At 42.4% G+C, this 25,513-nt stretch overlaps 1 protein-coding gene across 1 annotated transcript; it reads right to left on the bottom strand.

The window, feature by feature from the left end:
* Window positions 1-427: 427 nt before the first annotated feature.
* On the bottom strand, window positions 428-25,513 carry LURAP1L (leucine rich adaptor protein 1 like). The gene is made up of 2 exons (XM_084629428.1): window positions 24,228-25,513; window positions 428-832 (listed from the first exon to the last, which is right to left on the bottom strand). The coding sequence occupies exons 1-2, from the start codon at window positions 24,459-24,461 to the stop codon at window positions 455-457; spliced, it is 612 nt and encodes a 203-aa protein (XP_084485554.1). The 5' UTR covers window positions 24,462-25,513; the 3' UTR covers window positions 428-454.

Below are 25,513 nucleotides of genomic sequence, written 5' to 3'. Positions count from 1 at the left end.
TGTTAGCAGGTTCAAGGCCAAAGACTAGAGACCCAGAAACCGTAAACTCCTTCAGTTTTGGAAATGAAGACTATTAGTTCCTCAAGAAGATTAACTACAAACTACAGGTATCAGTAGGTGTTTTATTGTCAAACAAATATAAACTGGTACTTTCAATCCCTGATGTCTTGTTTTGAAGATAAAAGCTTATTTCCTTCATCTTTTTTAAAGTTGTAAATATGGGATTATAAAACAAAACCCAAACCCAGAGCAATAAATTAAGATAAAGAAAAGGAAAAAAAAGCTAACAAACTACCCAGAATGAGAAAAGTTAGAAGCAACAGCAAAATTCTAAAGCGGATTCAAAGTAATTTTTCTTTTTAAAAAGGATTTTTTTTTTGCACACAAAATAAAATAGCAGCAAAGAAGGAAGATAAATACAAGTGCACACATGTCCCTCTGGAACTTCTTTTTATTAACCAAAACAGTAGTATTCATCAGACTCAATTTTGGGATGCTTGTGCAGAGTCTGTGAGGCCTCTAGAACAGAAGTATCAGTGAACTGTTCCATATCTGAAGGGGTGTGGTGACCTGGGACATCATCCACCAAAGTGTCCAGGTAACTCCCCACTGATATTCCATCCAGTCCATCACTACAATCTTGTAAACTGTTATAGCTGCCTTGAAGGGAGGTCTCCTGACTTTCCAGCAAGCTGCAAAGGCTGCCACTCAAACTACTACCTCTGCTGATGATGGCTCCCTTCTCTTCAATCACCCACTTTATTGATTCGATGCTTTCGTTGATGATGAGCAGCTGGCGCATGAGCCGGACGTCAGTGGCTCGGAGATTAACCTACACAGTAAAACAACAACAAAAATCAATTTTACTGTATTTTTTAAACAAATGGGTGTGAAACCAATTTAAACCATAGTAGGCTGTGACCAAACGGAGAGGTAAAAAGTAAATGATAGCAGATTTCAAGCATGAAATCTGGATTTGATATTTTTAATAAAGCAGTAGTGGATACTAACATTTGAGAGATATTATTCCATGTCCGTATTCCACTATAATGTACTTACAATCAGTACCTTTGCACTTTGTGATTGTCCTGGGCGATCCAATAATATAGGGCCCAATCCAACTCCACCTAAAGTCGATGAGATCCTTTCCATTTACTTCAGTGGGAGTTAAGCCCTATAGACATTTAATAGAAACTAATCTTACTTCATTTTTAAATTAGTCCACCACAGGACTCATTGGAATACTGGTGAAATGTTATTGGAAGAGCCGCTACCATTTAAAGGAACAGTGTTGAGTGTTTTCATTTCCTTCAGGTCTCAAAGAAACAGGACATAAATTCAACCTTGTACCTGTAAACACACTGAATGTAGGACACATATTATATGTACAAAACTTACATTCTCCTGCACTCTCTTTATCCAGAGCCTCTCTTATTGGTACTGTAACTCAGAGTATTGACTGAGTCCTCAACTGTGCATAAGTTGTGAGGAAAGCTTGCAGTACACTGACTCTCAAAGCATATCCGAGTTCAGGTTGCAAGTTTCAGTATAAGTATTTCACAGTTAAAAAGATAGCTTAGCTGGGCTGCAAATCCTAAATTCATTATGTAATCTCAGTTACTGCCACCAGACATGCACAGAAACACATACATATGCCAAAGACAGTACTGTTCTGTGACTTACAAGCAGCCAAGCAAGTTTTAAATAGAATTGTAAGTTCTGGTGGCCGCAAGAGAATGGAACTAACCAGCTTTGCTGAGTAAAGCAGTAGGGGGAACAAAAATTGAGCAAAGTTTCCTCTAATCATGAAACTTATCACTGAAAAAGAGGCAGTATTGCTCATTGGATAGGGCAGTGCCGACGGATCAGGAGTTCAGGTTCTAATTCCTGGCTCCGCTACTGAACTGCTGCGTGACTTTGGAGCTTGAAGTCATTCTTCCTCTTTATCCTTCAGTTTCCCCTCTCACTTTTTGTCTCTCATCTATTTAGACTGTAAACTCTTGGAGGTAGGAATGGTCTCTTACTACATGTATGTACAGTGCCTAGCACAATGGTGCCCCAACCATGGTTGGGGTCTCTAGGCACCACCGTAACACACACACACCAATGCCTAATAATTAACTGAAAGTAAAATAATTACATTGCTGGCATTGCAGATTATTTTTAAAATCAGGTCAGGTGAAGTTCATTAATCCAGCAGCTCACTAGTGATGGATTTAAATAAAGTAAATAAAAAGCCTGCATGGCATCTTATCTACATTCTGACAACAATTTAACTGTATTGGTTGGCACAAACTATGAAATGTCTGTGACTCGAGCACAATAGACTGCTGTAGTGGTACATTTCAGTGGGAATATCAATGTTTAGTTTCTTTATTTTCTTAAAACCCAATTAAAAGTTACAATTATTGTTTGAATGTGGGAATTTGAGCAATCCAGGGAATAATGATGTAGCACAGGTGTTTATTTGTTGCCTTACCATGAGAGGGGTTGTTAAAAACAAAAATATATTCCTTGCCAGGATTGATCAGAACCAGAAGCAGGGTTGCCAAGGTTCTGTGCAGAACTGCAGGATTCTTCTTCACTTAGAAATAATAAAACCACAATTGTCACATGAAAGAAATGCACTGAATATGAGGGTCAGAGAGGCCAACAAGACTTTAGTCTATGTATCCAGCACCTCTAAATTCATGAGCACCTGACGTTATCAGAACAGTCTTTCCTAACTTCCTCTAACAGTGGTACAGTATTTCCCAGATGATACCATGAAGTTGGCCTATACTGATAGATAATGATATTCGCGGTAGGTCAGGTGGAGGGGCAAGAGTATCTGATAGTAACAGTTCCTGGAATTATCAAATATGACAGCAAGGGTTCAGGTTGCACGAAGGTAGGCTGGCAATTTCGGGAATGTCGATGTGCAAATCAATCCTCAGGTGGGAGATGACAATAGTTTTAAAGTGCTACTAATCACAATCTAAATACACCAGTGAGGTGATTCTCTGCTTCCCTAAAATTTGTGTACTTGTAGTTAGAGCTATCATAGAGACCCTGTCTCCAGACCAGTATAAAAAAGGTGTCTGGAGGTAAAGTTAAGTAAAAATTTCTCTATCCTGATTTTTGGCCTCAGTGTCTGTGAAAGATTGAAATAATTGGTTTGTGCAAAGCAGAGAAATCCTCAGTTTCTCCCAATTCCTGTACTAAGGTAATGCAGTGGTGGGCAAACTACAGATGATGGGCTGATTCTAGCCCATCAGATGTTTTAATCCGGCCCTCAAGCTCCCGCGGGGGGAGCGGGGTCTGGGGCTTGCCCTGGTCTGGTGTTCCAGATGTGGCCCTTGAGCCAAAAAGTTTGCCCACCCGGATGTAATGCATAGTACTTCCCTTGCAAAAAGCCAGTTTTTCCCTGTCAAAGAAACATACATTCTTAAGCTATATTTTAAAATAGTCTTCATATAATGTAAACATATTCTACTTATAAAAATCACCTCATTTCACGTTATCTGTGAAAGTTTTGTGAGGGTTTAATGGTTCTCAGGATGCCTAGGACTGAGTGTCACCTTGTTACCTCCCTGCCTCCAATGAGAAGAAGGAGCATTCCCCTGGCACTGCCAGTCCTTCCCAGCCACCCAAACTCTCTTCTCTAGGCTATGCCATCTTTCTTTGCCTTGCAGGTTAACAAGTGTACCTCAGTACACAAGCCCCTGTAGTATTCAGCCCTTTATCCATGAACACTCACAGAATTACCAGGTCAGCTATCCCCAAAAGGAACAACAGCATGGATGCTTTAATTTAGGATCAGCTTCTTGTTCAATATCACAGCATTTAAATATTTTAAAGTTAAAACAGTAAGTTTATTAACAAAGAACAGAGATTCAAAGATTCAAGTGAGTAGGGATAATGGAAGCAGAAGGGCTAAATATAAACCAAAATCATAAATTTAATCTAGAGAAAGTGTGTAAAGTTAAAGAGCTAACCTTCTGTCTAATGAAGTTTTATCTGACCCCAAATGTCTTTTGCAGAGTTTCGAACCAAGGTTGATTTAAAAATTGCTCATGGAGAATTCACCACAACTCTTGGTAAATTGTTCAAATGGTTACTCTTACTGTTAAAAATTTACATCTTGTTTCCACTCTGCATTTGTCTAGCTTCCACTCCTGCCATTGGATCATGTTACACCTTTCACTGTTAGACTGAAGAAGCCATTATTAAATATTTGTTCTCCAGGGAAGAACTTGCAGACTATAATCAAGTTGCCCCTTAATTTTTAATTTGTTAAGCTAAATAGACTGAGCTCCTTGAGTCTATGACTCATGGTTTTCTAAACCTTTCTCATGGTTCTTCTCTGAACCCTCTCCAGTTTATCAACATCCTTCTTGAACCGTGGACACCAGAACTGGAGATAGTATTCCAGCAGCAGATATACGAGTACCAAGTACAGAGGTAAAATAACCTGTCTACTCCTACATGAGACTCCTCTGTTTCTTATGCATCCAAGGACAGCATTAGCCCTTTTGGCCACAGCATTGCACTAGGAGCTCATGTTCAGCTGATTACCCACCATGACTCCCCAAATCTTTTTCAGAGTCGCTGTTTCCCAGGATAGAGTCCCCCATTGTGTAAGCGTGGCCTACATTCTTTGTTCCTCGATGCCATATTACATTTTGCCATACTAAAATATATATTGTTTGGTACATAAATGTAAAGTGGGGTTTTCAGAAGCACTCAGCATTGGCCTTACTCTGGTCCCATTGAAGCTGATGGTGAAATTCCCATTAACTTCAGTGGGAGCAGAGTTAAGCTGAGGTGAATGCTTCTGAGAATCCCAACCATTGCATACTGCAGATTAAAGATTTATATATGTATAGCCATATAGGTCCTTGATTCCGGAAACATATGCATGTGTGTAATATTTCGCTTGTGTGTGAGTAGTCCCACTGATTTCAAGTGAACTATTCATGTGGGCACCAGGGCCATAGTTCATAAAATATAATAGACATAAGAATCCTATGCACCTGAAAATATTGGTCTACAAAAATCAAATAAAGGAAAATGTATAAATTATTAGTACATTAATATTTTCTAAATATATAAATTATGTTTGTCACATGGCGTTTAGTATGTCTATATTTGTATATAAATATGTCTATATATATTTAAAATATTAATATATTTAGTGAAAATGTACATTTTTTTATACAGTGTAAATGTGTTTGCTCCATATGAGTTAACATGTCAATTTCTGTGATGGTTAATTTCGAAATGATATATACTACTGTAAATGTCTATTTTAAATATGGAGTTTCATTCAACTAAGACATAAAAAAGAAAACGAATAAAATTTGTCATGCCAGGCAACAGGCATTTTATCTTGTTCTCCAAATTCATAAATTTCTGTACAGGAATACCGCATCACCATTGTTAATCCACAACAGCCTGGAAAGGAATTCATACTCTGAGGAATTGAGTGATTTATCTTATTTTGGCAAGGCTACTTATTGGACTTGATTTTTCCATACATAACGTATTTTTAAATTGCAAATCCTTCAAAATATACTAAATTATATTACCTTGATATAGTTGCTCAAAACCCCCCCTCTTTCAATAAATCCTTGTTCTGTTAGTACAGCAGACATTTCAAAAGCTTCTCTGGATCTTATATTCCTGTATTTCAGAGCCTGTTTAACTCTTATGCATGCCTCCTCTCCCTCCCCCATCTTAGAATGACTTTTGAATTATTCTCACGGCAGTATCACAAGTATTATTAAGTTAACGGATCTGGGACTCTGCAAGGCAATACTGCCAACCACAACTTTAATCATATTTTCCACGCATCATTATTTTTATGTGATGTTTTGAAATCAGAGATTCAGGATTTCCCAGCCCCCCGGCCTAAGCAGCCTCCTCTGCTCCCATCAATAAATTACTGCAAGACATCTGCCTGGACACTGGCCTGCTATTGTGACAGTAGCAAATGACCCCCAATATGTAATGCAAGCTTGTTGAAACTGAGCAAATTTAGGAAACAGGAATTTCCCCGAAGGCTAGTTAAATACAGTGCCAAACAACACTAGCATCAATAAAGTTACTGATGTAATGGTTTCTTCTTGATAAATTAGAAGATTTATGTATTTCAAAACTAGTTAACAGGAAGCCCGTTGTTGCCATAATTACATCCACAGCTTCAGCTCTTGTGCAGAAGAGCCTACTTAGTAGCAATTCTTTGCATTCTTGGTGACTTGCACACGCTCCTTACAAACCACCACTTACTCCCAAGTGGCTCATACCAAGGTTGTACTTTTCCAAAGGCAAACACAAAAGGTGGCCCACACAATACTGTCTTTCCTCAATGGGGTTTATTTCATCAGATAGCACTCCGTTATCTATGGCCTTTTTGCCACTTATATCTACTTTAGTTCAGACATAATCACATTAGTTGGGATGCAGTCATGTGGTTTTAGCCAATGTAACTTTAGTGGTAAACAAATAAAATGCAAGAACATTCAATTAATGTGACTAAAGGAAACATAATCCCATCATGTTTGACAGCTCCATTTATTACAGCGCTGTAACAGATGCATTTCACAGAGACAAACCGAACAGGTTGGATTCATATCTAAAACTACTTTAGAAAAGCTTCTACAGCTGCTCTTATGAGTTAACAGCAGTGCATAGCAGGGGCTGGGAAAAGTTCAGATGAGTAGGTACCAGTTTTCTGGCAAACAGTTGTTGTCTTATCCTCCTCCACAGCATGCAACCGGGGCTACAGGCTGGCCCTTATGCCCTGCCACTTAATTTGATGTCATGCCCAGGGAAGGTTCTTCAAATGCTCTCCTAGCTAACTGTAAACATCAACCAACATCAAAACAGATAAATGAGTTGGAGGGAGTGACACAAAATTATGAAAACAATCAGGTGACCCCCTTCCTTTTTCAGTTTAAGCCACTTACGTATAAGATTGTTCTGCAAAGAAAGTTTTTTTTCAATGAGAAAATATATTTTTAAAGAGTTTATAGTAGAAAACTATTATTTCTCCTGGAGAGTGAGCTACAGTGAGTTAGGGACTGATTCGGATTAGATCAGTTTTAAAATCAAGCTCATAATGTCTATAGCTGCTAGAAAAGGCCACTGGCAATCAATGCTCAGCCTATGGTTTTCTGAATACAGCACACTACAAATTCCCTTCTATACATGGTATTATTAAATCCTTAGAAATATTTTTTGACCTTTTTCAATATTCTACCACTCCTTTATCTTAGTTGATGAAGCGATGTGACTCTCTTTGCCAAGAGCAGAGTTACGGCATTACTAATGGTAGCTATAAGTGTACTTTAATTACAAATAATTTCTTTAATTTTAAATTTCACAACACTTGGCTTTATTGTGTGTGCCCTACAGCATGGGTGGCAAGTATATAAAACAGAAGATGGACAAGGAAGTGTGACACGATGTTGCCCTAAAGCCAAATCCTCTGCCCAGAGTGCATCCCAAGTAAAACAGATGAATGCTGGGAAACTTTGTGGAGATATATGGGAAGGAAACCCATCACTGGTCTACAGCTGAATAGTACCAGTCCTGTCCCTTATAATTTTGGAGAGACATCCCACATTTTGTGGAGGGGGAAGGGAAAGATTAGCAAAACATGGTGGCTGCTTAAAAGCAGCTCAAAGGGTTGGAGTGTGAGAAGTAGTTCTGGGGAGAAGGATTAGTGGGCAGAGGGTAGGTAAACTGGCCACAGATGCAATGTTCTTCCATTTTGAGAAATAGTCCCAGTTCCAATGATATTTCCCATTTTATATACAGAGAATCTCAAACCAGTATAATCTTTCAAAACAGAAGTAATATTTTAAATGCAACCACTGTAGTTACCTCAGCTAAAATATTAGCATTAGTTACTGTAGTTTTCCTTTCATGAGGTGTGTAAAATACATGAGTCTCAACTTTTTTACCCTAATTGTTCTAGTTCCTCTGTTATTCATATTGAACAATTTTCTGGCACCATCTATGGATATCTCCCTCTTTATTTTTTTCTACTGGGTTAGCCCTGCTTTCCTTGGAATTTAATCTCAATATATTTCAAGTTTATCAAGTCTTTTAAAAAATATTTTAACAATAAATCAACATCGAAAAAGTTACCTTTCTCTGAGCTTTATGAGTCTTCTCCATTTCCTAGCAAAAACAATAAAGCATACTCTGTTTTTCCTGATATTAATTTTCCCACTACAAAAATTCTCACGTGGTAGCAATTTAGTGTAGTTTAGTGAATTCATTAAATTTGTCCTTTCTTCTGGGTAACAGAAGAAATCATCTACACCTAAGCAATATATAGATGGCATCATGCTATTTGAAAATATGTGGTCTGACCAGCTAAAAGAGCAACCACAGACAGCGTAACAAACCCACCAACAGCAACACATAGGCCAGTCCTTGGCAGACGACGTATATCACAAATTGAACTCTACAGAAATTAATAGACTCAAGTTCAGACCCAGTGTACGTGAGCACAATTCTGTTGAAGTCACTGGAGTTACATTTGTTTAGAACAGGGATGAATTTGGCCAATAAACCATGAAACCAGCATTCTTCATTTACAAAATGATCACCACAAGCAGGGCACTAAATTCTGTACTTGTAGGTGAATGGACTCCATGAGCTATTGTTTAATATTTATACTACAATAGTGTCCAGAGGCTCCTGACAGGAGAGGTTTCCCATTGTGCTAGGTGCTGTACAAACACAACCACCACATCCTGTAAAGATTATAGTGTAGGGGGTCTTACATACCTTTCACTGTGATTCTATTACTAATATCTCACTATGTAATATAGTCAGCTGAGTCTTTTTCCCAACAGAACGCTGAGTGCTGCTATTAATATTACCTTCTATTTGTATAGTACATTACATCTGAGGATCTGAAACCTCTTCACTATCTTTAACTAATTTAGCCTCACGATGCTCATGGGAGGTAGAGAAATATTATGACCCCTTTTATTACTTATGAAAAAGGTGGCATGGAAATGTTTAAGCATGAAAGTTTGAAAGTTAGCCCCTTAGGATACTAGTTACATGAGCAACCTGAATGATTTTCAGAGGAGCTCCTGGAACTCCAGGCCACTTGAGCACATCAGTAGTCTCATTGGCTTTAATGAGACCTTGCTGAATCAAGGTCTTAGTGTTGATTAGTGCACCTAAATTCATACTGATGCACCAAAATCAGAGGCCTAGATTTTCAGGAGCACAGTTCATTTTTAAAAATATCAGCCCATTTATTTAGGTGCAAATATACAAAATTTAGGTGCCTAACCTCTCACCCTGAAGTTTGAAAATGCTCCCCTATGTGATCTTCCCAAGGTCATACAGGGATTCTCTGCCAGAGCTGCAAACAGAATGTGAAAACCAACCTTCACCACTAGAAGTTAAATTGGTGGTGATTTAGAAAACAAATTTTGCATTTCTTTCTTCTTTGCTTCTGACCTGATCTAGGTTATGTTGCATGGCTAACAGTATTTTTTATTTCCCTATCGCCTTGAGTTTTTTAGATTTACAATGGATCTTATCTCATTTTTGAGGGCTGTAGTTCATACAAATTACATTTTTAGTGAAAGATAGGTGGGAGTTGGAGCTGCTAAACTCTTGGGCATTGTAAATTATCCATTATCAACTGTACTTTTAAACATTTATAATTACTCATATTTAAAATATTTTGGCAAATCGGAGAAGCACATAATCTTTGCATTTTTTTATTACCTTCTTTTCATGTAGAAAGAATGATTATGGTGAAAAAATAGCTTAAGAAAATATTGGGAGAAAAAAAGGGAGTTAGCAGCTTCCATTTCTTGCCTTTTAATACCTCTTCTTTCAAGCCTCCAAAGTACCCAAAACGTTAGTTGATGTTACCCAGCATATATCACAATTAGTTTTAAGTCATAGCTCTTTTAAAATGAGCAGTGATTAAGGCTTCACTATTGCTGTCTGAGCCCTTGACCTTGGTTTAGAGGGAGACCACAGCCTTGCGATGATCTCCTTTCAGTCTGCTGCAGTTCAAGAGAAACTATTCATTCAAAGCTCACAACAAAATGTTTTTTTAGGGCTTTTGTAACACGTTGTAGCAACATAATGAAACTTTCCGATGAGCGGCCTTTAAACAGGAGAGAGAGACAGCAAATGCTTTGGCTTCAGTTTTTTGAGAGATTTCTTTTTTAAACTGTAAGCAGAAATCCACTTAAAGGCAGAGTAAGAAAACAGAGCACCTGAAAATGGCACAGAATCAAGCACCTGTTATTTTTAATGAGGAAGTGTGCATGGCACGTCAGACTGACTACTTTTACACTAAGCAGGCAAAGCAACTTGCTCAATGAAGTGTTCTTAAGTGCTCAAATCATCCCACAAACGGTTCCCAAAACATTTTTGAGGGTGTCTGCAAAATAGTTTTAAGCATGAATATTTTAATAGCATAATTACTCATGGTTTTGATACAGTAGATGAGACTATTAATGATTTATAGTTGTCTTAATATGCTACAGAAACACAAACAAATGTAAAACTTTGTTCATTAAGTGATCCACTTCTGATTTGACAGAAAAGAAACACACACAGTCAAGTTGTGCTGCCATCATGTTAGTTTCTCGAGGTCTCTTCTCCCTCTTAAATTACACTTTATTTATTTGGGTTATTTTACTACAATCTGCTGTTCTCTTTGCCAAATATTTACCAATATTTGTGCTACTCACAAAATGAACCTGTTGTAATCCACAGAAAAATAATTCTGTACTATACCTCCTCAAACTGCATTCTCTATCTTGAAGTTACATATGACAACTAAAACACACATGCCCCAAATATACTGACAATTCTCTATTGTGCGAGAGGAAGAAATAAGAAAAGGAAAAAACCCACACTATGTCTATGACAGTTATACTGTATCAGACTGATATATTCATCTTCTGTTCAACAGCTTAACAGTGAGCAATGCAAACCACTAGGAGAGTCAGGTAATCTTAGCTATTTTTTCATGCATTCTACAATAGCGGAAATTAAGTCCTGTGTAAAAGGTTGAACATATGTGGAAATTACCATAAACTAAGGTCTAATTAATCACTTCAAATATTGCAAGACCCAGAATTAAGCGTGATAAAGACAGATGTCTAGCATATGGCACCAGAAGGACCACTGCACCTAGAAGAGCCTCAAATGTTTCTTTTTTATGTTCTAGGGGAAAAAATAGTGTATGGAGGTGAGAGGAGTGGAAAGCTTCATTGCTGTCCTGACTTATGATAGCCCAGATTTTTCTAAACCCCTTTAAGTATGCAGATGCTGCCGTTTATAAAAACAACTTTTGATGTTATAAACATGTCTCACATCACATGGAGGTGAAACAAAATGTTCAGAAAGTTGATGTGGACCCAAATATGTGGCAGACATGATAATACAAGTGCAAACATTTAGGTCAACAGCCAGTGGCAAGAAATGGCTGCTGGTGTCAGCAAGTGTTAGAGCAGATGGTACAGGATAGAGTTATTATCATATGCTCTGGACATCTGGCTCAGCAGCAACACACAGCTTCACTTCTCCCCCTCCCTCTCCATCAGATGGCATCCTGGCTCAATAACATACATAGTTTTTTTCACTGAATTTTAAATATGGCACAGTTAAGTCTCTGCATTATCCCTGCCTGTCTTGACATAAGCCTATTTAATTAGTGTAGTACTGGGTGCCTGAATGGGAAAACATTTGCTCACTTCTGAGTTTGCTAAGTAAGTGCTGATTCCTGTTCTGCTGATCCCTCTTAATCTAATGGGCTTAGATCCAAACACTGTGTACAGTCAAAAACTTAAGAGTGCAAAAGAAAAGAAATTGAAAGATCATCTTTAGTATGCAGTATGGATTTATACAAATCTGAAGCTGTTGCCTGGATTTCACCATGAAAGACTGTAGTGCGCCATATGGTCAAAAGTAACTCTCAAACTAAGGCAATTTTTAAAAAATATATACATTAAAGGTATATATTGAGAGTATAATATGATATAATATCCACTTCAGAGTCCAAAAGTTAAGAACTGGAATTGGATCCAAATCTCAAACTTTCTTGAAGTACTAGTGTGTTCATATTTGATTTCACAGTACAACTAATTAAAAAGATGCATGTGAGATGCAAAATTAAAATCAGGGTCTGACATTCCCAGAAGTTTCTATCGGGTGTTTGGCATCCATTTTAAATTATATTGCATTAGAAGTGTGCAAGTTTTTGAATACGGTATTTGTGTTTCATAAAGACAGAGGGAATCAGGCAACTTTTCAAATTCAACATTTTGTTTTGTTTTGTTTTGTTTTTTAAAGTAACCACAAACTGAAAACTTTTCAGTTTAAAGCCAAAAGTTTTTGGCTTTCAAGTTTTAATTTTTTCAGCAGAAACATTTTTTTTCAGTTTTGTTTACATTTTTCCATGGGACAAAGTTTCCCCAACCCGGTGCTACTCACTCCTCTACCAGCTTATTGTCCATGTGTGTTTCATGGGCTTTGCTCCATGCCATGAGTATTAATAAACTTTGGCTCTTCCAGACACAAAAGGGAAGTGAATTTCCTGATTTGAAGGCTTTTCACTGAGAATGCCCTGCCAGTAGCTCTTTCAGGTATTTAAATCTATAAATAGTTAGCTCAAGCACCTTAGTTGATCTCAGCTGATGTGGCTGAGCACAGATCACCTCTTTCCCTCTCAAACAGCCAGCAGCCAAATGACATGTGGGTCCTTTGGTCAGTGTCTTCACTTTTAATTGCATCCAGAAGCAAATGGGAAGCTAGTTTAGTTTTGACAGGCTGGTGCAAAATGCTGCCTTAGACCAACACCAATAACCAAGAGAGCTGCTGAATTCTACACCAGCTGTAGCTTTTAAGTTCTCTTCACAGGTAGTCCCAGAGCTCATTAAAGTAATCCATTCTGGAGGACATAGAAGCATGACTTTCTAGACAAACTCTACATCAGTGAAACACTGTCACAGTCATTGTGCGAAGCACAGATAAAAAAACAAATCAAAACAAACCAAAAACCCAGACACACACACTACTGGCCAATGATGTCTCCTGGGAGACTAGCATCAGTCAAAGATCCTGACGTATTTAGTTTGCTAACTTTTAGGGCACAAGATGAGCACATAGGCTAAAGATATCAACCTTTCTATATTCTCTGGTTGCTTCTGCTAACCCGCCAGCACGACACCTTCTTATCTGGAATACGCCACAGCCAGCTTGCCCTAACTATGCCCCTATCTTACTGTCCCTTTATTGGACAGTCTTACCCCCAAGCAGTAGCCTTTTACAAAAAAGGGTACAAGGAAGCATGGTCTGGTCCTGGTTCAGCATGGAACATCAACATCATTGGAGATATAGTGCTGTGAAGGATGTCTGGAAATCACAGGCTAGGCTAAAAAAAGGGTAGGGGGAAGGGCTGACGACTGTTTGGATTTTTTGTTTTGCTCTAAGACTCTTGTTGCATTCAGCTGGAGGGCTGAATCCCAACACACGATACCCGTCAGGGAAGGCCATTGTTGACTCAGGGGGAGGGAAGGGGCGGGAGGGATACTGAGGCAGCAACCGTGTCTCCATTCCAGGGACTACTAAACTGCTTTTATAGCTAAACACTAAAGGCTTTGTCTACACTGCCAATTGAATGACAAAACTTTTGTTGTTCACAGGTGCTTAAAGAGGCCCCCCTCGCCCCGAAAGACAGAAGTTTTGCCATGGCAAGTGGCAGTGTAAACGGCTCGTTGTTGGCAGGAGCGCTCTCCTGTCGACAAGGTGAGCTCCATTTGTAGCGGGTGGAAGTGCTGACAAACAAACAGTGTTTACACTGCCCGACTTTTAGCGACACAGCCATGTCGACGTGGCTGTGTCACTAAGAGCTGTGTAGTGTAGACAAAGCCTATGAAAGCATGGACAATACTTTCTAGATTTGATGGAAAATGGAGTGTGAAGCTGTGCGTTATTTACATGCACTGATTCTACTCTTTTCTTGCCAGTACACAAAAAAGGCTTCCCTTTTCACTCCTGCATTCCTTACAATTTCTCTTCTGACCTGAAATATTTACTATGCACATAGTACTAATTCCAGGGACCCACACCAAATAGTCGATTGTGTGCTAAATATTTCCACTGGAAGCTGGAATTCTCCCCACTAGGCCAAGGAGCAAGCTACATAGTCACTGTAGGGAGGCTGCTTCACTCTGGTGGCTGAAGTAGCCCTCTGCATGTGCAATGCACCCCCTGCTATGAATTAGGAGGACTGGAGGATTCTTGCAGCAGTTCTTCTGGTCGCACTCCAGCCCCAATCCCACCTGCCCATTTTGTGCTGCTATCCAAGGAGACCCTGTGGGCTGTGGATTGTGCACCCTCTTCTTGTGTAGCTGAACCACACAGATCCAGTTATTAGGAAGACCTCTCTGACCATGGAGGGAGTTGCTGGATTTGGTCCTTCCATAATCCCAAACTATAAAAAAAGCACACGTCATCATTCTGTCCTCACCCACACCTTGCTCTCAGCACACACATCAGTTGGCTTCATCTTCTGGAGATGGTGGACTGCAACAGAACAGTAATTAAAACAGAGAAATAATCACACTAGATACAGAAAGTCAGATAGGGGAGGGGAGGAAGGTCATGCATTTCTAGTATTAATCCAAACTGAGGCATGATTCACAGCACAATTCACATGTTTAAGTCCATAGGTATGTGGGGAGTGGGTGAAGGATAGGTGGAGTTTTGGCCCCAAAACTCACCAATTGCACTCCCAATATGCAGCTGAGTTGGCATGGAGCTGGAAATTAGGTACCTAAATACATTTTCCAATTTCTGCCTCAGCCCCTCTGCCTTCCTTACTCTTAGAGTACCACATTCCTTCTTCTATTATAACACTTGCCACACAACAGATGAAGTTTCCCTTCTCTCTCTTCTTTAGATGGTAGGGAACTATTTATGCAACTAATGAGCACTCTCATGACGATCAAGAGTGTGCGTGATTGTCACCTGGAAACCAGCTAAAGGCTGAAGAGTCGAGGATCTAACTCATTTTGTGAGGGTTACAAGAAGTCTTCCTCATTTCCTATCCATCTGAATTACTATATTTAAAAATAAATTAGTGACATAGCTCACTCCTTCAACCCATCACATTTATTATATATTTTGAGTTTCAGGATAGTTGCAAAGAGTTCTTTTTAGCCTAGTTGGTCATATCCATCCTGACCAGTGGTGAGCTGGAGCTGGTTCGCACCGGTTTGCTGGAACCGGTTGTTAAATTTAGAAGCCCTTTTAAATTTAACAACTGGCCAGAAGTGGTGCCTTCAGCGCTGACTCCATGGGTGCTCCAGGGCTGGAGCACCCACGGGGAAAATTTGGTGGGTAGCTCCCCGCCCGGCCCCAGCTCACCTCAAATCCACTTCCTTCCCTGAATGCCCCCGCCCCCAACGGCTTCCCACAAATCAGCTGTTCACGTGGGAAGCCTGGGAGGGCTGAGAAGCAAGTGGCGGCTTCGCACTCAGGCCCACAGAGGCGGAGAGGAACGGAGGTGAGCTGGGGTGGGGGGACTCAAGGAGGGCTGCCCGCGCTGCAGCAGGTAACCTGGGGGTGCGCAGGGGAACTGCTCCCTGCCCCAGCTCACCTCTGCCTCCCTAGGCCTGAGCGCGAAGCCGCCGCTTGCTTCTCGGCCCACCCAGGCTTCCCGCGTGAACAGCTGATTCGCAGGAAGCGAGGTGGGGTGGGGCGGGGTGGAGAAGCAGAGTGGGGCGGCGCGTTCAGGGGAGGAGGCGGAACGGAGGTGAGGTGAGCTGGGGCCGGGTGCGGAGCTGCTGGTGGGGGCTCTGCACCCACCAAATTTTCCCCATGGGTGCTCCAGCCCCAGAGCACCCACGGAGTTGGTGTCTAAGGCGCCACTTTTGATGTGATCAGTGGGGGAGTAGCCGCTCCCCCTACTTTCCCCCTAGCTATGCTAGCCTGCCCCTAGGAGCCAGAGGGACCTGCCGGATGCTTCCTGGGAGCTGCCCCAGGTAAGCACCGCCGGGACTTCCCACCTTGCCCCCCGGCAGGTCCCTCTGGCTCTTAGGGGTGGGATGGGCACCCACTACGGTGGCCCACAAGACCCTCCTGCCTGGTTCTGGGGGCAGTCAGGGGACAGGGGTGGATGGGGCAGGGGTCCCGGGGGTTGGGGGGAGCATCAAGGAACGCTAGGGGGTTGGATGGGGCAGGAGTCCTGGGGGGTGGGGGTGGGCCACGACCCCCTCGTGGGGTGAGGAGGGAACCGGTTGTTAAGATTTTGGCAGCTCATCACTGATCCTGACCAAAAATTCTGCATCTATACTGTATGCAAATTTCCTCAATAAATTGAAAATCTATTTATTTTGTGACCTCATTTGGGATTTGAAAAAAGCCTTTGGGATTCATGCACAAGCTTTAGAGATCTGAGGATAATATATTTTGTGCACAGTATAACATTCCTTTGAATAACCCTGGGACTGATAGCAATGATGGATTAAAACAGCTCTGATGCCAAAATACTTCCTCCACGCAGTCAGACAATAACAATCATGGAAGAAAGTCACATGTCTTTATCTCTGTAAATTGTTTTAAACATTAGATGCTATAGGAACCTCCAATACAGTTGAGAAGCTACTTTCTTTGGGAGTACAACCAGAATTCAAAGCATGGTGAAGTGCTTGATGTACTCATTTGAATACCAATATCTAGAAGCATTTCTACCTCAAATTTTTCATAGTGATGCTATTGGCTAACACAGTGGTTTTAAGAACAGCTGGTCTACAGGCTGGAAGCAGAGGTTTGGGTATGCAAGTGGATTTCACAAATGCTTGTCCATATTGTTCGTTAATAGAGTTTTGGAGGCAGCAGGAGTCTTAGGGCTTGTCTACACTACCCGCCAGATCGGCAGGCAGCGATCGATCCAGCGGGGTTCATTTATCACGTCTAGTATAGATGTGATAAATTGACCGCTGAGTGCTCTCCAGTCGACTCCGGTACTCCACCAGAACAAGAAGCGCAAGCGGAATCGACGGGAGAGCATCAGCTGTCGATTTACCGCAGTGAAGACATCGCGGTAACTAGATTTAAGTACGTCAACTTAAGCTATGCTATTCACATAGCTGAAGTTGCATATCTTAGCTCGACCTCGATCGGTAGTGTAGACAAGCCCTTATAAGCAGTAGGGGTGAGGAACTTGACTATGTTGTACAACAAGTAGGATATGTATGTGTGTGTGGGTCTATATGTATATATGAGATAATGTTTTCCCTGTGGAGTGTTCTGTGCATCCTTGTCAGATGTGAGGATCTCTATACTGGTTCCCCAAACCTATGTACCTTCCACCTCAAGACTACAAGCTCCTCATCACAGCTACATTCCTGCTGGCAAAGAAGACCCAGACATAGTGGAGACAGCGTGGGCTAGCAGATAAGGTGCTGGTCTGGGAATCAAAAGGCCTATGATTCCATTCCTGGCTCTGTCAGTGAACTACTGTGTGACCTTGGGCAAGTTACTTCACCTCTGTTCCATCTCCCTGTAATACAAATAATTATTAAGACAAGGTGAGTGAGGTAGTAATTTTCTATTGGACCGACTTCTGTTAGTGAGGGACAAGCTTTCAAGCTCATATAGAGCCATTCTTCAGAACCTGAATCTTGTCTCTCTCACCTACAGAAGTTGGGCCAATAAAAGATCTTGCCTCACCCCCCTTGTCTCAGGACTAAAATTGTCCAACCAGCACAGCTACAACACTGCAGACCTGAAGAAAAGCTCTGCTGTGTAAGCTCAAAAGCTTTTCTCTCTCTCAGCAACAAAAGTTGGTCCAATAAAAAACATATTACCTCATCTTGTCTCTCTAATATCCTGGGACCAACATGGCTACAATAACATTGCATACAAATAATTAACAACAACAACTCATTGCGGTTGCTCATCAGTGGAACGAAGGTGAAGCAGCCCCTCCTACCCAGACTTAAGACTGCGTCAGTTGGCTATTTTATTTACAGTCAAATTTTAACCAAAAAATTCTAATAACCAACTTAATAGAAAATCAGCACTTAGCTTTGTGATGCTGTGTACACATGCTGGGCCGTATCTCCACTGAAGATGATGAAAGTTCTAATTAGCAAACACCATTATAAAGGGGCTAGACTGTGTCTATAATTAGGTGATATGGGGTGTTTCAACTCATGTTAGCTCAATTTTAAAAAGCACCTTTTTTACTCATTAGACAGACCCTAACTTTGTCCCACTTAGTATGACAATAAGTGACACTGAAGTTGGTGTAATCAATATACTAATGGCTAGATGGGAAAAGTTAAGCAACTAATACAAAGGTGTAACAGGAAAGTTAAAGCAGCCCTGCCCCTAACCTTCTTTATCCTACACATTCTCAAAGCTTCTCAACCTGAGAGAAAACAGGAGAAGGAAAGGAGATGGAACTCCAGGAGCAGGAAGGGCTAGGTTATGAAAATGAATATATTTGCCTACTGAATTCCAGCAGGTGGCAAGACTAATAGCTCTGCTTCATTTTGACTGGGAAGACCTAGATAAAGTATCAACCATCACAATTAACCTCATAATTTAAAAAAGAATAAACTAGAAGAGAACATCTCAAACTATGATCTGTATACATCACCAGTGGTCTGCAACCCACTTAGTAGCTGGCATGCATGTACATAGGTTATGCATCTAACTCCTGTAATGTCTTACACACCACTTCTGAATGTGTCCCCCACCCTGTCTGTACTGTCTACATCTCAAATAGTTTATTGGGCAACCCCAAAATTCTCTCCACTTCTTTATCCCTTCCTTCCAAAAAGCACTGCATATTGGACATCCAGGGTTGGCTGGGCTAAGCTTGTAAATATCATCCTTAAATAAGCCATGAGAGACCACTGTTAAGTGCAATATACACTCCCAACATTACTAGCCTGCCTTGTCTTCTCCAAAAAAATGCTAGGGCTACTGCCTTTGTCGTGTTCCCTTGAAAAATTAAAAAGGATCCCATTATTTTACTGATGCATATTGCACATACTGTAGACACAGCCAAGGCAAAATACTCCTCAACCTGTCTTGACTGATTTCTTGTTTTGCTTCTAAGATACAAGAAATTTGATTTTTGCAGGGTCTCCACTAAGAATCTCTTTGCTTATTTTTACTCCTCTCATGTGTTTTAAGATCATGTTTTCCCTGGTTAATTATGTGTGATTATTGTGAGAAGAGAAACAAGGCTTTTGAGGAAAGCAATATTTTATAATTGCTTACAATAGCAGTTAGGGTCTGGGAATTAATCCTGGCTATTTATTGCAGTATACTGCTATTGAGGCTGTATTCAAAGGGAAAGAAGGCTGAATAATCAAGAATAAAAAGGTGCCCAGTTAGTATTTAGTGCCTGGCTCTGCCCTTAGTTTTGATCTCCTGAACACAGATCCTTCCATTTACCCCCCCAGATCATTTGTGTATAGAGTACATGGATTACTACTGTGGTGCTGGATGTTCCCTGAACTATATTTTCTTTTAGTGATTGATGTAGACGGAAAAGTCTTCACAGTCCTGGAGATCAAAGCCCTCCAATTAACAGAGCAGGTGACTCATGGACATCAGTAATGCAAGCTTCCTCACACTCTCACCAATGGGCCTCAACTCTGATCAGCCCAGGCAACCTCTAGTGTGTGAGAAAACAACTCTGTGCCCATGGCCTTAACCAATCCTTGGCCACTTTTCCTAGAGTGTCAACAATAGTCAATTTGCAAAGATTACACTGGTTCACTAAGAAGGGGACTGAGATCACTAGAAGCCACTGATCAGCTATTGGGTTGTAATAACTTTGTGGAGTACTGACTTGGGATGGATATGAATCAGCAGCGTAACACGGAAAGTTCTCTTTTTATGTTACCATATAAGAATAATCTTAGTGTTCAATATGTTTTATACAAAACTACAGAGAGCCTCCAAGGAGATTTTATATAGGAACATAAATGGGCCAGTACATGCCAGTATGCCACAACTCTGAAGGAATAATTAGAGAGGTTGGAGGAGAACAAAGAGAGGACCGTTATGGAAGGCAAGGGAGGCCAAAATTCCAAGAAGAGGAGCATGGTCAATAGTGTCAAAGGCAGCTGACATGTCAAGGAGGATGCGGATGGTATACTAGTTCTGACTTTGGCTAGGAAACAGCCATTACAGACTTTGGTGAGAGTGGTTTCAGTGGATGCCATGGCCCTGGTTGGAGAGAGTCCAGGGTGGAACTGGAGGAGAGGAACTCCAGACAAGATTGCAGACAGCATGATCAATGAATGTAGAAATGAAGGGGTGATGGGCAATAACAGAAGAGGCAAGAGGGGTCAAGTTTTTGTTTTTTGTTTTAAATGGAGAGATTAAAGCATGTTTGTATAGTGAGGGGAAAGAGTCAGGAGAGTGAGAGGTTAAGCAAAAGAATTAGAGGGAATGAGAGCAGGCACAGGAGAAAGAGCAGTGGAGGGGACTGGATGGGGGGTCAGTAGACAAGCAGAGGGGTGGAGGACCCTGTGTGTGTGTCTGTGACAGAATAGGTGCTGGAACTAGGGGTTCCTCCTGCACCCCCTGGCTTGAAGTGGTCTCCATTATATACAGATTTACAGTTTGGTTTAATGGCTCTCAGCACACCCATTATACAAACTGTTCCAGCATCAGTGTGTGACAGGGGAGGAGGGGAAGGGGATGGTAACATTGTATCTTACCCCCCTATCTGGCCCTATTCATGCCACTAGGCAGGAGTATTTTCATAGCCATGCACCAGCACTCACTAATGCCAAATTAACTTCCTCTGTAACCTACTTTATCTTGCCCTAACACAGCACATGCAGCACTCCGTAACTGTGCTGTGCTAGACTGAAACTTTGGTTTGCATCTTTAAGTACCACATAACAAATAAACCTAATGAACTTCTAAAGTAACAATTTGACACCATTACCTTCATAGAGTGATCGTTACAGTAAGTATCAAGACTGGTTTAGGTGAATACTTTGTATAAACCATATTCAATGAGGTATAAAAGCAAGAGTGATAGCTCTAGATATGAAATGGCCATTCTTAAAATTTAGGTTCTCCGGCTACAGAATAGGCATCTGAGTTGTCGCTAGCTGTCAGTAAATTAAGCCTTGTTTTTTCCTCCCCAAACCAGATGCTTCATTCCAGCCCACCCCCATCAATGAATACTACATACAAAAAGCATACCATGTGGTGGATTATAAAAGTAGTATCAGCATAAGTTTGAGACTGCAATGTTACCCATGGGTAAGGATGCGAGTTTGTCATGGAGGTCACGGATTCTGTGACTTTCTGTGACCTCTGTGATTTCTGCAGGGGCCAGCGCGACTGGCCCAGGGGCTGGCTGAGGAGCTTGGGCAGCCCCTGGGCCAGCCGCACTGGCTGCTGCTGGGACAGTCTTGGGCCACTGTGCCCCTCTCCCACAGCAGCAGCGGGAGTTTTGTTGTGGGAGGAGGCTCAGGGCTGGGGGTTGGGGTACGGGAGGGGGTGAGGGTGCTGGGCAGAGCTTACCTCAGGGGGTTTCCTAGAAGCAGCATCATCCCTCAACTCTCAGCAGACAGCTCTGCGTACTGCCTCCGATTGCAGGCACCACCACCACAGCTCCCATTGGCCATGGTTCATGGCCAACGGGAGCTGCAGAGCTAGTGTTTGGGGCAGAGACAGTGCACGGAGCCTTCTGGCTGCACCTCCGCCTGGGGAGAGCCATGAGGAGCCAGGTAGGGAGCCTGCCAGCCCCGCCACACCCCACCCCCCAGCACCAGTGGGGTCACGGGCTGCTTCCCCCAGAGCACCCGCAGGACCCCCTGGGCCGTTCCCGCCCCCCACCCCCAATCACATGTAGCACCCACGGGCCGCCTGTCCTTCCCCCACCCCCACCCCCCCAAGAGTTAGTCAGGGGTACAAGTCATAGTACAAGTCATGGACTGGTCACAGGGCCATGAATTTTTGTTTACTGCCCGTGACTTTTACTAAAAATACCCGTGACTGAAACATAGCCTTACCCATGAGTAGCAGAACCCCAAGTTATTTATGCAGCTCATCCCAAATGGGAGCCCACAAAGCCATCATATCACACCACACTATCGGCTACTATAGAGTTTATATTAAAACTGTATGAGAAGTGCTATAGGGAGTTACTACAAAATGTATTGGTGCTATTTTCATATGCCTGTAAAGCCAGGTTCCCTTAATACCCGCTGTCTACACACTTCTGAGTTACTCTACACTTACATTGATGTAACAGAGATCAGAATCTGACTACTAGCGATAATGCATGCTGTTCACTAGGTGCTCACTGTGAATTTCATGGTAGGACAGCCTATTTTAAGTGAAACCTGCATTTTACTTAAAAAACAAAACAAAACAAACAGTTGCTTAACAGAGTTGGTCTTCTAATGAAAAACAGACTTAACCCAGTACATAACACTTAGCATAATATAGCTGGACCATTTACATAAGAGTTGAGTTAAAATATGAATAAATATTGCATGGTCCAATGGCAGACCACAGACAAACAGCCACTTTGCCAAATTATAAATGGGGTTTTTATGGAAGCATACAGAGATTCCAGTATACTCAGTTTAGAAATAAATAGACCTCAGAAGTTTAGTCTTATAAACTGAATGACTGATGGCAGGACAATTTTTAGGAGTAAAGAGCTCACATCCTTTTAGAAAAGTATTAGTCACATTAAAATGGAGTATTTGTATAGATTTACAATAAATAGAATTCAGGGCATTATCTTAAATGTTTACCAATATGCTAACATACCCCAGACATCAGAAGTTATCACTCAGAGGACTAAAATCTACCTAAACACCACTGGCTGTCAGTTTTCTTCATTCTGCCAGCTAATCGTATGAGGTACATATATCCTGGAAGTCATGGAGTTGGAAAGCCTCTTGAGCAGGTGAGAAACCTGCTCACTGCCACTTTGGTGACATTATGCAATTGTGACTACAGCATGGAGGTAGGAGTTGCTTTGACTGTGCATGGATTATAACAACTTTTCCTAGATTCTAAAGCCAGATGGGACCACTGTGATCATCTAGTCTGATCTGTATAGCACAGGCCATAGAACATTCCCAAAAGCATTCCTAGAGCATATCTTTGAGGGGGAAAAATCCCATCTTGAGTAAAGAATCATCAGTGATTGAGTACCCACAACACTTGGTGCATTGTTCCAGCGATTAATTACTCCCACCTTTAAAAATGTATGCCTTATTGCATAGACTCTGAATATGTCTAGCTTCAACTTCCAGCCATTGGATTGTGTTATACTCATCTGTGCTAGACTGAAGAACCCATTATTAAATATCTGTTCTGCATATAGGTACTTACAGACTGTAATCAAGACACCCCTTAATCTTTTCTTTGTTAAACTAAATAGACTGAGCACCTTGAGTCTATCACTATGGTTCCTTAAGGGGCCATATTCACATGGGATTAGGAAACCATCAATGAAGTGTGTAAGGGGCGTGGCTAGACATTGCTAAAGATTCTGAAAGATAATAGTGGCTCCCTTTCTAGAAAGGGAGCGGGGAATGTATTTAGCTGCTCTCCTTTGGCCTAGCAGGAACAGGGCTGTTTTCAGAATTGGTTTTGTGTGGGTAGGCAGTGATGGAAATTAATTGCACAGGGGCCTAGAGATCAGCAGCACTTCTCCCTACCAGGAAATGGGGGAGTTCAGCAAAGTATGTGGAGCAGATCATACCAGATTGTATTTTTTTTTTTTATTACAAGAATTCAAGGAGCAACAGGGCAAGGATAGGAGTTGTCAGTTAGTTAAGTCTGAACTGTAAAGTATCTCAAGGGCCACCAAGGGGACACCCATTATTTAGCGCCGTCCATAATCCACTCAAAGCGCCACCGATCCGTGTGCAATAGAGAGACCCCGGGGGGCTCTCTCGCCCCGCTTGTCAGCAGAGGTGTGGGGGTGAGGAAGAAGGCATTCAGTGGCACCCTCTCACACTGCGCACGCTCACAGGCACGGGGCTGGCGAAAAGGGAATGGTGGCCGAGCAAAGTCCAGGGTGAGCGGCGCGCGGGTTGGTTTGCCAGCCGCTGGCACGGGGCAGAGAGGCGCGGGGCGCAGCAGGGTGATGGGGACTCCAGCCGCCCGCGCCCGCTCCCCCTCCCGCCGTGTGCAGCGCGCACCCCCGGGCGCGGTGCCAGACTCACCATCTCCTGCTTGAGGAGGTGAAGTTTGGTCTCCAGTCTCGCCAGGGCACTGGCGCTGCTGCTGAGCCGGGGGGCCCCAGGGGCTGAAGCAGGGCAGAAGCCGCTGCCCCCTCCGCCGCTCCGGTCCCGGGCAGCGGGCTCCTCCCCGCGCAGGGAGCGCGCCAGGCTCTCGGGCACTTTGCGCCCCAGCTTCAGCTCGACGTCTCGCAGGTCTGGCAGGGGACCCTCTTCCATGGCTGGTGCGCAGCAAGGCTTTCCGGACTGAGGGCGGTGCAAGGCGCAGCGGACGAGCCAGCACTAGCCGCAGTGGCCCGGGCTCACCAACCTCTCCATGTCAGCAGCGTCTCTGTGATCCACCGCAGCAGCGCCGAGAGGGGCGGACAAGCCAGGCAGGTGACCCGCGGGAGACATGAGGAGTAGCTGGTCGCCAGCAGCATTGTTTGATTGGCAAACCACTTCTGCCTCTCTCTCTCTCCCTCCCCTTTCCCCCCGGGCGCGCACGCTGTCACCAGCTGCAAAGCAAGAAACTGCGGAAGCAAAAAAGCGCTTTGCCCAACAGAGAGGCTGCCCCTTCCTCCTTTTGCTTGTTGCTTTAGCTGGTGAATTGCGGCGGGCTGTTCATTGCATATAATCTGTCCCTCTGGAAGGAGTCAAGTCCAGGGGCAGCAGACTCCCAGGTTGGCTGTTTTCTCTCCCCCCATGTAGTCATGTGTCTGCTGCTTCCTTAATGGCTTTGGCTTCTAGGATACACGCTGAGCAGCTTACAGCCTGTCATGTGCGCGCCTACGGAGCTGTCTCTCCATGTTCTCCCAATATAGCTACAGTTTATCCACTTCCCTGATGAAATCAGACTTTCTCTCCAGGCAGTTTGATCCAAGTCATTGTATTTCCCGATGGGCTGAAACTTTAAACCCCAGTGGCAGGTGGACCAGCTGAGGGCCAACCCTTGTACCGTAATGCACAGAGAAGAGACTCACTCTGATTGCCCAGCCCAGTCTCTTAATGATGCATGCATGCTGTCGCTTTTAGACTAAAGGAGGGAGGGGGGCACAAACTAGATTTTTGTGCATTCATTTAATGTTTCCGCTGTTGAAATACTTAGCATATATTATATTCAGAGGACAAAGTGCTTAAGGTTCTGACAGGAGCTAATAAAAGCAAGGAAGTTCAAAGTAAAGGGACATTAAAGAACTCTCCATTGTTCATAAAAATTCACTGGAAGCTGAAATCTGCTTATTGATGTGTGCAGGTGTTTGTGCATATAACCATGATGTATAGTTATTCAT

This window comes from Lepidochelys olivacea, assembly GCF_965140295.1.
Source record: "Lepidochelys olivacea isolate rLepOli2 genome assembly, chromosome: 5".
Taxonomy (NCBI): domain Eukaryota; kingdom Metazoa; phylum Chordata; order Testudines; family Cheloniidae; genus Lepidochelys; species Lepidochelys olivacea.
Note: the sequence above shows the minus strand (reverse complement) of the source record. Positions and strands in the feature narration are given on the sequence as shown.